Source organism: Notolepis coatsorum (genome assembly GCF_963971535.1).
Source record: "Notolepis coatsorum genome assembly, chromosome: 6".
NCBI classification, from domain to species: Eukaryota; Metazoa; Chordata; class Actinopteri; order Aulopiformes; family Paralepididae; genus Notolepis; species Notolepis coatsorum.
Window position 1 is genome coordinate 189,710,331 of NC_140170.1, and position 12,784 is coordinate 189,723,114.

The 12,784-nt window shown below is 44.8% G+C and overlaps 1 protein-coding gene across 1 annotated transcript in view; it reads left to right on the plus strand.

Moving 5' to 3' along the window:
• Positions 1–555: 555 nt before the first annotated feature.
• Positions 556–12,784, plus strand: part of syn2b (synapsin IIb) — a gene marked incomplete at both ends in the record, with an annotated part of 29,406 nt that continues 17,177 nt past the window's right edge. Inside the window, 3 exon segments of the mRNA XM_084315970.1 lie at positions 556–576; positions 1,908–2,090; positions 3,864–3,930. Of these exon segments, the coding sequence (XP_084172096.1) occupies positions 556–576; positions 1,908–2,090; positions 3,864–3,930 (271 nt within the window).

Genomic DNA, 12,784 nt, shown 5'->3' on the forward strand with positions numbered 1-12,784 from the left:
TCTCTCTGGTCCCCCAGCTCTGGTGGTGTTGCTGGAGCTCCTTCTCTATAGTCCTACGCCATGTCGTTTTAGGCCTCCTTTTCTTTCTTTCTTTCTTTCTTTCTTTCTTTCTTTCTTTCTTTCTTTCTTTCTTTCTTTCTTTCTTTCTTTCTTTCTTTCTTTCTTTCTTTCTTTCTTTCTTTCTTTCTTTCTTCTTTCTTTTCTTTCTTTCTTTCTTTCTTTCTTTCTTTCTTTCTTTCTTTCTTTCTTTCTTTCTTTCTTTCTTTCTTTCTTTCTTTCTTTCTTTCTTTCTTTCTTTCTTTCTTTCTTTCTTTCTTTCTTTCTTTCTTTCTTTCTTTCTTTCTTTCTTTCTTTCTTTCTTTCTTTCTTTCTTTCTTTCTTTCTTTCTTTCTTTCTTTCTTTTTTCTTCTTTCTGTTTCAAAAAGAATAAAAGTCTACAGTATATTGACTGTATCTCCATGTAGTGTCTCCAAGCCTTCTGTGTCTCACTCCCCTCTCATGCGTAGGTGTGTAGTCCTCCCTGCCCTTGCTCTACTACTCCCCCTGGCGGTAAGCATGTGTAATGACAGGCCTGTTGTAAGAAATACGGGTTGGAACACGGTGACCGCTACTGTATCGATCAGACACGTCGATAATGTGGTTATTCTGTCCAGTGCAGCCGCTGAGCTGTTGTTCCATTATAAGATAAGATAGATTCCTTTATTGATCCCCTCTGGAAATTCAGGCATCATATCCCCCGTTGGGCGCTGAGCAGCTCCGCTGGAGCAGCTTGGTAGTGAAAGGGTTAACCTGCTGTATTGTGGTAGTGAAAGGGTTAACCGTATGAATTGTTCCAGTGAAAGGGTTAACCTTCTGTATTGTCGCAGTGAAAGGGTTAACCTTCTATAGTGTTGTAGTGAAAGGGTTAACCTTCTGTAGTGTGGTAGTGAAAGGGTTAACCTTCTGTAGTGTGGTAGTGAAAGGGTTAACCTTCTGTAGTTTCAAGTTTCAAGTTTCTTTAATAGTTGTCATACAGAAGTACAGAATACTTTTATACAAAATGCTTCTTACTGTTACGCTCCAGAGACTGTGCAAGACAAGATAAGTATGAAATAAAATAACATAGTATAGCATGTAAATTAGAAGTAAAAAAATGAGGTCACAGTGTTCAGTATAGACATATGTACAATGTTCGATGCAGAGTAGACGTAACTGAGTTACCATATAATATACAATACTGTGTAGTGTACTAATATACAATACTATATAGTGCAAGGCAGAAATAGGATGAGGTGCAATTTAGGTACAATTTACAGTAGGTGTACGAGTTGTAGTGCAAATCCTTTATCAATAAATATAAAGTGTGTTTGTGTGATCTAAAGTGTGGAGAGTGGGTGCTGCAGTGTGTTGTTTGTTTAAGTGAGTGTGTGCGTGTGGGTGTGTGTGCTGTGAGCATTTGATGGTTGTTGCATAGTGTTTATTGTTCGTTTAGCAGCCTGATGGCCTGGGGATAGAAGCTTCTTCTGAGTCTTTCTGTGCTCGCCTTAAGACTCCGGTATCGCTTGCCTGACCGCAGCAGTTCAAAGAGGCAGTTGTTCGGGTGGCTCGAGTCCTTAATAATTCTCTTAGCCTTCCCCTTGCACCGCTTGTTGTAAATGTTCTGGAGGGTGGTAGTGAAAGGGTTAACCTTCTGTAGTGTGGTAGTGAAAGGGTTAACCTGCTGTAGTGTGGTAGTGAAAGGGTTAACCTGCTGTAGTGTGGTAGTGAAAGGGTTAACCATATGTAGTTGGTAGTGAAAGGGTTAAGCGTCTGTAGTGTGGTAGTGAAAAGTTAACCTGCTGTAGTGCGGTAGTGACAGGGTTAAGTCCATGTGAAACACCTGACTGTGTATGTATATATATATATGTTGTACGTCGTGTGTCCACCAGGTGGTGGGCTCCTCCATGCAGCTGATCGGCGACCACCAGGCGGAGGACAGGCAGCTGATCTCAGACGTGGTGCTGGCTAAGATGACGCAGGTCCTGACCGCTAGGACCCCCGCCCGCTCGCCTGCCCGCTCCCCTGCCCGCTCCCCGCAGGGCCAGAGGCCCACCACCACTCAGCCACAGCAGGTGAGAGGCCGCTCCCCTGCCCGCTCCCCCTGTCCGCTCCCCTGCCCGCTCCCCTGCCCACTCCCCTGCCCACTCCCCCTGCCCACTCCCCTGCCCGCTCCCCTGCCCGCTCCCCGCAGGGCCAGAGGCCCACCACCACTCAGCCACAGCAGGTGAGAGGCCGCTCCCCTGCCCACTCCCCTGCCCACTCCCGTGCCCTCCCCTGCCCACTCCCCTGCCCACTCCCCCTGCCCGCTCCCCTGCCCGCACCCCTGCCCGCTCTCCTCCCCGCTCCCCTGCCCGCTCCCCTGCCCTCTCCCCTGCCCGCTCCCCTGCCCGCTCCCCTGTCCGCTCCCCTGCCCTCTCCCCTGCCCACTCCCCTGCCCTCTCCCCTGCCCACTCCCCTGCCCTCTCCCCTGCCCACTCCCCTGCCCGCTCCCCTGCCCGCTGCTTTAGAATCTGCTTTAGAGATATCTGCTGTAGAGATATCTGCTGTAGAGATACCTGCTGTAGAGATACCTGCTTTAGAGATACCTGCTGTAGAGATATCTGCTGTAGAGATACCTGCTGTAGAGATACCTGCTGTAGAGATGTCTGCTGTAGAGATACCTGCTGTAGAGATACCTGCTGTAGAGATGTCTGCTGTAGAGATACCTGCTGTAGAGATACCTGCTGTAGAGATGTCTGCTGTAGAGATACCTGCTGTAGAGATGTCTGCTGTAGAGATACCTGCTGTAGAGATGTCTGCTGTAGAGATACCTGCTGTAGAGATGTCTGCTGTAGAGATACCTGCTGTAGAGATGTCTGCTGTAGACCTGCTGTAGAGATACCTGCTGTAGAGATACCTGCTGTAGAGATACCTGCTGTAGAGATACCTGCTGTAGAGATGTCTGCTGTAGACCTGCTGTAGAGATACCTGCTGTAGAGATACCTGCTGTAGAGATACCTGCTGTAGAGATACCTGCTGTAGAGATACCTGCTGTAGAGATACCTGCTGTAGAGATACCTGATGTAGAGATGTCTGCTGTAGACCTGCTGTAGAGATACCTGTTGTAGAGTTGTCTGCCATCACTGGAGCTGAATGGCACTCGAAACACCAAGGAAATACATTTGAAAAAGTCAACAGCAATGTCTCATACCAGACATCTCAACACAGTTACTCAAGATAATCCCCTGACCTGTGTAACATCAGAGGTCCAACTCAGTGTCTTGTGGCCACGCGCCCTTATCTCTGGTCCCACGTCAAAGAGGCGGGCTTCCGAGGGTGGTCTGTATAGGGGGGGGGGGGGGGGGGGGGGGGGGGGGCAGGTGGTCATGATGTGATCGACAGTCTGGTCAGGGTCTCCACACTGGCATGCAGTGCCGTCTACCACGTCCGTACGCGGTTCAGCGGAGTCCATTGCCGTCGGCGTGGAAGATCGTCTCCTGTGGCGCCTTCACCTGGATCCCGGATGTAGTGGTGGATGCGGTGTTGGCCCAGCGCCCTTCCAGGCCGCCGCCAGCCATCCATTTCTGGACAGGTCCTCGGTGGTGGAACGGAGCATCCCTTGTGCCGCCTAAGTTGTTAGGGGTGGCGGGACTTGAGTCTGCTCAGAGGTGCTGCTGTCGTCGTGGTGTAGGATGTTGTGCCAGCCATGGTTCACTGCTTTCCTTGCTACAGTAGGACAGTTTCATTGAGAACTACGAAGTACACCTACCATAATAGATCTCTCTCTCTCTCTCTCTCTCTCTCTCTCTCTCTCTCTCTCTCTCTCTCTCTCTCTCTCTCTCTCTCTCTCTCTCTCTCTCTCTCAGAGTGCTGTAGTGAAGGAAGGCGTGGCTGACCCCAACAGGACCCCAGGCCAGCGACCCCATGCCCAAGGTTCTCTCAACACTGTTTAAAAATACCAATAAGACAGACAGATAGACGGACTAGTATTTAATCCAGGTCTATCTCAATGTTGTGTCTAATCTGATACCAATGATACATCCTAATTATTCCCTGTGTAGTAGGCTACCGATATCTCTACCAGAAGATTGTGTGTGAACACCATGTATTCTGATTCTGAGGACCATGTAATCTCTGACTAATGACCATATATATTATGTAGGTAATACATTAGGTAGTAGGCTCCCATTAACAAAAGACAGCAAACCAACCAGCTAAACCATGCCATGCCACCATCTGACCTGCTGCTCCAACCAGCTAAACTAGTATAGACCAGCTAAACCAGTATAGACCAGCTAAACCAGTATAGACCAGCTAAACCAGTATAGACCAGCTAAACCAGTATAGACCAGCTAAACCAGCATAGACCAGCTAAACCAGCATAGACCAGCTAAACCAGTATAGACCAGCTAAACCAGTATAGACCAGCTAAACCAGTATAGACCAGTATAGACCAGTATAGACCAGCTAAACCAGTATAGACCAGCTAAACCAGTATAGACCAGCTAAACCAGCATAAACCAGCATAGACCAGCTAAACCAGCATAGCAGGGAAGCGCTCCTGTAAGAGGTGGTTGTTTCTAAACCCAAACACCGGGACATGTTTGCAGATGTGTGTGTTTTTTAGAGACTGGTAAACAACCTTCTTGTGATCACTGTTCACACAGCTCGACTTGTTATAGCTGTATCTGTTTGTGTATTTGTTTATTTAAAGGATTATCTTATGCCGTAGCAGTTGGCTAATCCTCCTGGGGTCCACACACAATCAACATTACATCAACAAATAATACATGAATACAGTAAACAAGTACAAATAGATTTAACAAAGAAATCTAAGAAATAAGTCAAATTAACAGAAGAACATACGATTATTGATATATATACTATATATACAATATATATTGATTGATATATATTGATATACATACAGTTATTGGTATCTGTCCATAAATACTCAAACCAGTGTGCGTGTGTGTGTGTGTGTGTGTGTGTGTGTGTGTGTGTGTGTGTGTGTGTGTGTGTGTGTGTGTGTGTGTGTGTGTGTGTGTGTGTGTGTGTGTGTGTGTGTGTGTGTGTGTGTGTGTGTGTGTGTGTATAGGGCCGATCAGACTGTGCTTTGGCGCAGAAAGCTACAGAGGCACAAGGACATAGACATATATTAAGGCTAGATGACTCACCCGCGCTGCTGGCCAATGGAGGCCGATGTTGCCACAAGGCGGCCATCTTGCCAGAGGCAGCACGCCCACTCATAACATGAATGTCTATGGTGCATGTACTATTGAAATAATCATAGCTTGCTCAATATTCAACCGATTTTATCAAAACGTCAGAGATGTAGGGGCGGTCGGGTGGCATAGCGGAGATTGCGCTCGTCACCAATGCAAGAGGCTGCGGTCTCGACTCCCGGAGTCAGCATTGCCCTGCGGCTTGGGCCGGTCGTCATACTAACTTGTTTGGATGAGTTAGGGGGAGGGAAGTCGTGGGTGGGAATCTGGCGTTGTAAATCAGTTGAAAATGTTACTTTAATCTCCCTTCTTAGATGACAGTGATAGTAGTGTTGCTATAAAACAGGCGAAACAGTTGATAAGCATGTAGGCCTACGGAACGTAGACCAATCGCAGCCACTCTTATTGTCTGGGACCAAATACGGCCACGCCCCATTCCCAGTAAGAAGTGGGAATCTCTAGAATGGGATTCGGGCGACGCTGTATACGGAAGTGGCTCTCAAGGTGACGATTAGACAACACTTTCTGTTGTCAGTAGATGGCAGCATTGGTTTAAAATTAAAAGGTGAAAATGTTGAAAACTACATGAATACATTTCCCATGAGCACAGGTCACAGGTCACTGGGATGTGTCTATTCTTTGACGCGATCTGAACAGCGGTAAACTATTAACGGGACCTCAGTACAGTGACCGCGAATGGTAAACTAATTATCTTAACAAAAGTGCATCATTAGCATTACGTTTGTTGTCTAAAGGGAAACATAATGGTACAATTTAAGATTTGAATGTTATCCGCATATAAAGGACAAATAAAACATCGTTAATTTGTAAGAAACCCCAATGAAAACGGTGCAGGGTACGTAATAATCGCTATTGTTATGAAAATGTGATAGAATCCTATAAAAATGTGGACGCACTTGGTCACCGTGACGTTACGTGTAATGAAACACAAATAAGTGCATACAATAGCATCAAATGGCTTCAACAACAGGCCACCGGGGGGCGCCGCATATAACATAATCCATTATGAAATTAATTGCTAATTATTCTTATAATGAATGGATGCATGAATGAAATATTTATTTCAAACATGTGAAAAATGTAAATACATACTTTTTTTGTATTATTAATAAAAAGCAACAAACAAACCAAAATAGTTCAAACAAATAAACATTAACATGTCCAAAAAGGAGTAGGAAGAAGTATATAAACATATTTAATCCTACCCCTTCTCTAATCAATTCGTCATCGATTAGTCGATTAGTTGTGGCAGCCCTGGTATAAACAGGCTCATCATATCTCTCGTTCAACCTGTGGTTTCATGTCCAGACACTGTTTTGTTTACTTTTAATGAGTCATAGGAGCCCCAAGCGACCGACTGGGACATGTTTTAAGACGAAAAAAAGTTGATAGAACATAAGATTTACAACCATTCAGCTTGCGTTCACCCTGGAGAGAATGACTCATGGTCAGAAATGATTTTTTTCAAACGCTTTGAGGCCGCTAAGCTTCTTCGTGTGTCATCTATTCTGGGACAGGACAGACAGAAGGAGCCGAGACGGACAGCAGCTCGTCCGCCCACGCAGCCTCAGTGCCGCGAGCGATAGATCAAGTCACAGAGAATCCATGAAAGATACAGGTCTGACGCCACATCAAGCAAGGTCTTCGCCCCAGTTTTATCATTTTGTGTTTTATGGCTACGTCAGGCGAACCCGCCTCAGTGCATCAAGGGTCTGATAGGGGGCCCTAAGATAAAGTGTTCTTTTGGACTCTGCCATCCCTGGTGTGCAGGCACGTGCACACATAGAGCCCAAGGGGTGCTTGAGCACCTGCCTTTTTGGGGCCTCGTAAAAAAAAGTGCCCTTTTTGAAAAAATAAATAATAATAATAATAAATCGTTACGCATATAGACTGCCCTTCCAACTGAAAATGTCAGGATAGAATCAAAGTATTAGGTAAAGAGAGAGAGATGCCCCATATTCCATTGCAGTTTGCACGGCCTCCTCAGCGTGCCTCTCCGCGGACCTATATATTTTATGCATAGCGTGGGTGGTCATGATGATGATGATGATGATAGAAACCGCTGTGGCGCATACAGTTGAATGCTGGTATTACACTCACTGAGGGACACGAAGAAGTCAAGTCCGATGGGATTTGGGAATCTCAAATACAAATCGGGATTGGAATAAAAAATGCTTTTATATTAAACAATACAGAATATACAGCACTTCTTGGGGTCTGTAGGGTAAGAACTTATTCCCTCCCCCCTGAACATTTATTGAGATGTATGGGCCTTTTAAGTCAGTGATAAAAGTGTCTTTCAAGGATAAGTGAGCTCCTTCACTGATTATTATAGTTCAATATTAAATATTTGATCACCAAAACCCCCCAAAAAGCATAAAAAGGGCCCCCCCCCCACCCGAAAAGGGCCCTTAAAAATCGGGCTTGTGCGCTACGCGCGCTTGGTTAAAACACACACAGGTATAGTGCCCTTTTCAGCTTTTGAGCACCTGCCCCTCTAAAGTCCTGTGCACGTCCCTGAGTCTGTGTGTATCTGTTAGTGGCTTGATGTGATGGAAATTATTCAGAAGGATTACGAGTGATGAGGTTTGGATGGCGTGGAGGAGATGTATTATAGGACACGAGTATCAGCTTCCTCATGGTTGCATTGATCCATTGGTGGACTGTTTCCAACATGGTGTACTTGATCACCTGCAGTGATGTAGACATCCTTGTCATCTGGGAACTGTCCATCTGTTAACAACTTATTTGACAGGAATGAGAAAATGTCTTGTTACACCTGGCGCAACTAACTCCTCGTCAACAGAAATATCTCTACTTGACGTGTATTGTGTCTAGCACAATAAAAGCTTTCCCATAGAGCTCTGCATGATGTTTGAAGTGCTGCATTCTCAGCTTATTTGCTGTCTTCTTCTGTGTTTTCTTCTCATGGAACAACAGTAAGTTATTTCGCTTGATCGGTGCTGTCAGAAGTCTGTCATTTGATTCAAGCACTCTTCCTGAAATTGTTGTACTGCTCTTGTCCCGTAGACTCGAGTTGATGGACAGATACGGCAGCAGCCGCAGACTCACACACCTTATTGTCTAATGTAACCAGGTCTTTACTGCCCTCCTCAAAAGGATTCCCATTGCTCAGCAACACCTCCATCAGGTCTTTGGCATGGCGTTGACATTGGTGCTGAGATGCAGATCCTTTCTTGTGATGAGGACGTTCTTCACAATCATCGTTTGTTCTTCACAATCAACTGTTGTTTACAGTTCTCATATCTAACTCTAGTTCTCCACATATTTATTGTCTCATTGTGTGAAATATCATATAAGATATGCTCCAATCATGTTTATTTTATTTTTATTCAATTACTCATTCATGAAAACCTAGGTACAGGCACCAACATCGCCATTCTAGGTTCAATAGAATAAAAGTTATGAAGCGTAATTCGAAATAAATACAGAAATTGCAGCCATCTTTGATTTTTGCCATACCAGAATATTCAAAACATCAATATTTGAACTCCAGTTGATTCCTCACACAGTATTAACTTAAAATAGCAATACAAAATTATATTACACAGCAATTGTGTGAACATTAAGACGTTTTTAAAGAATTCATGATTTCGATTGTGGCCATTTTGGATACATTTTTATTAAATTCAACTGGTTTCTTGACACTCAAGCCCAAATTGTTCTATAGATCCTTATCTTCAAATTAGAAGTGAAAACGAAACTTTCGCATACATTTTAAATGACTGAGTGTCCAGGCACCCCACTATCAGAAAAGTGTGTGGTTTTCTGGTCAGCAGGAGATGTGCATCTCTGGCAGCTTATGGTCAGTGGCATTGTTCGTCAAATAGTGTTGAACTTGAGTGTTACACCCTGAGTGCATAGTATAATAGACATATTAGCATGGTAGGTAGTAGTATACGGATAGTAACATAGTACATAGTAGTAAGGTACTAGTAAAAGACAGTTATTTATATATATATATTATATTGTAGAAATCGTCGGAATAGAGAAACGCACAATCAGTTGACAACACAAAGCCTTGTGTCATTTATTTCGCAGTAGCACAAGTGACAGCTGTCAGAACTATGCCGTGCTAGCTTCTGACAGCTCGTAGTAATCAAACATTTATCAATGAAACCCCACACAGGGCGTCTCCTCTCTGCCCAACCCCAAAACCAACCTCCTTAAAGTGACAGTGCCCCATCAACACGTCAAAACAATACCATGGGGAATTATGTCTCTATAGAACCCACTACAATATAAATATTATATTTATTAAGAAGGTTATTTATTTATTTGCATTTCAGATATTGATTGAAGAAGTGTGTTTCTATATGGGTGACATGTCCCCATACACAGGGCATACGAGGGCATTCGCATTCAGTCACCAGGTCTCCACCCAATCCAATGCCTATATGGGAGATTTACGACGACCTGTTAAGACGGCACTCTCTTACGTTAAGACAGCACTCTCTTACGCCACCATCGCCAAAACACCAAAAGAGCATCAAATCACTGACCTCTAGGACCATCATTCAGGTCATAGTACGAGTTAGATTAGATTACATTGAAATGTATTGTCATCATACAGCAAGTACATTACAATGAAAATAAGTGGGGCATCCAACCCGAGTGCAAATGTAACAGTAAAGTGCAATAGTAATATTAATATAGTGATTAAGCTGGGTATAAGATATATACATTTGTTCTACTGAGTATAATGCTAAGTATGTACAGAGTTGTAATATATTTAAATGTTTAAAAAAAAATCGTATGTACCCCAGTTGTATTTTATTACATGTATATGTACATACATACCAACTATTTGCCTGTTTTATTCTCCACCCATCCATAGCAACACTATTATCACCGACATCCAAGAAGGGGGATCCCCCCTTGAACGGCCCTTCTAAGGTTTCTCTCCTCCAGATCGCCTGTGGTGCTTTTTTCCTATTGCTATAGGTTTTTCCTTACCTTCGCTGGGGTATGTCTGGGAGTGTTGCATTTATTTATTTTACATTTATTTTGGTGGGTTTCATGGTGGGTTTTTTGTTCTTGATTTATTGGGATGTTTCTTCTTGAATAGTTTAAAGAAGACTTGTCCGGCCCATGGGGACATTCACTTGTGATTTCGGGCTTTACAAATCAATTTGATTTGATTTAATATGCATTTATATGTCCAGTGATACAGGTATAAAGACACTATGGTCAGGCACTCTACTACTGGCCCCTGAGCAGCTAACACTGGAGCGGTTAAAGCTGAGGTGCCTTGCTCAAGGGCACAGCGAGCAGGCACGTGCACACATAGAGCCCAACGGGTGCACAAGCACCTGCCCCTTTGTGCCTCATAAAAAAGTGCCCTTTTTATGCCAATTATTTTGACCATATTTTCTTTTTTACCTCCATATAGAGTGATCTGCAATCTGCTTGGGTTGGGGGTGCAATTCCTAACAGGCTCAACCATATGGATAAAAGTTCCCATATTATGTGCATTACACTAAACAGATATTTGAAATTTTATTGGAAGGATAAACCCCTTGAGATATGCTATCTCGTTTTCGAGGGGGTCCTTAACATATGATACAAAACATACAATACAAATACATAACAAAACAAAAAACAGGACAACAATATTACATTACATTACACACATTACATTACACAAACTAAAAACAGATATTACATTACATTACACAAACTAAAAACAGATATTACATTACACAAACTAAAAACAGATATTACATTACATTACACAAACTAAAAACAGATATTACATTACATTACACAAACTAAAAACAGATATTGTCTGAATTACTAGAAGAAAGAAATGCACCACCTTTGGCTGATAGTAATTTATTAATTTCTTAGGATTTCTTTTGGTCTAATAAATGTTTAAGGTTCTTAGATGGATCCCCTGCTGCCTCCTCCTCCTCCTCCCTCTCCTCCTCCTCCTCCCTCTCTTCCCCCTCCTCCATGGGGAGCAGCGTATTGGCTCATGTTAGGCAGGCCATGCATTATGCAGCAGCTTAGGCCTCTGCGCCGGATCTTCATGCCCTTGGCTACAGTCCAACTGTCGCTGCTCTGGTCGTAGCGCTCCACGTTGGAGATGATGTCGAAGTCATTAAAGCCTCCGACCACGAAGAGGAGGTCGTCCAGCACCCCAATGCCAAAGTTGCTGCGGGCGGTGAGCATGGCGGACAGGGCGCACCAGGAGTCAGTCAAGGGGCTGTAGGCCTCCGCGGTACGCAGGTTGTTTACACCGTCAAACCCTCCCACCTGAGGACAGGACACATGAGAGGAATGTTTTAGTGTGTGGTTAAGGCAGGCAGGCAGGCAAGCAGACACTGTATTAATCCACTTAGGGAAATGAGGGCATCACAGCAGCATTGCAAGTCAAATGATACATATCTATAAAAATATCTAGTATAAAGCATTTGCCTCTGTGTGCACCTACCGCATAGACTTGTCCTCCGTAGGCAGCGACTCCCACTCCGCTACGCCTTCTGCTCATGGGGGCGATCAGAGTCCACTGGTCGGTGTCTGGGCTGTAGCACTCAGCTGTGAGCAGGTCCTCCCCCATTTTCTCGCCACCACAGATGTAAACCTGTAATAAGAAAGAATATTCTAATTTAGTTTATATATTCCATTTGCTTTCATTCTACTTTAATTCTACTTTCTGTTAATGTTGATGCACAAAAGGACCCAGACACATCTTTTGAATGGCAAGCTTACTTGGCAATAAAGACATTTATGATTTCTGATCTAACGTTCCTTGTGTTCATCTAGCACCCTGTGTCCCTCAGTTCCACCCACCTTTCCCTGGAGGGCTGCTGCCCCGGCGGAGGTCCTGTGCTCCAGCATGGGTGATATCACTGTCCACTGGTTAGTTTCAGGGTTGTAGCGCTCGGCGGTGTTCAGTACCACGTGTCTGTTTTGCCCTCCCATGGCATAGATACAGCCGCCCAACGCGACCACACTGACGAAACAGCGGCATGAGTGCATGGAAGCCGCCTGCAGCCAGCTGCGAGTGACGGGGTTGAACCTGCTCACACTGTTCAAATACTCTCTGCCGTTATTTCCGCCGACGCAGTACACCAGGCCGTGGAGATAAGCATTGCCGTGGTAGGCCCGGGGAGTCTCCAGCTCAACGCTCACGTCCATCCATCCACCGGCTCGGATATCGTAAGCCTCCATGCATGGCTCAATCATCTTAGGCCAAGGACTCCAGCCTCCGATGGCCAATAGGACCTCCTGGGGCAGGCGTGGGCGGGTCAGGGGGTTTGGGAGCCTGTCGGAGCCAGGGGGTTTCAGGACGCTGAGGATGAGGGGCCTGCAGTCATGGCTGTCCCTCACCACAGGGTTGTTCTGGACGTTGCTCCTGAAGTAGTCAGGCCTCATCAAGCCCATGCGAACCTGGGAAGAGACAAGCAGACAGCGGGTACAACTTAGACATCGGTTGTAGACGGTTTCTGTTGCTAGGGAACAGTTTGGACCCACATGTTTGAGAACCACTGTACTAGGGAACCTAGTGTTGTTTT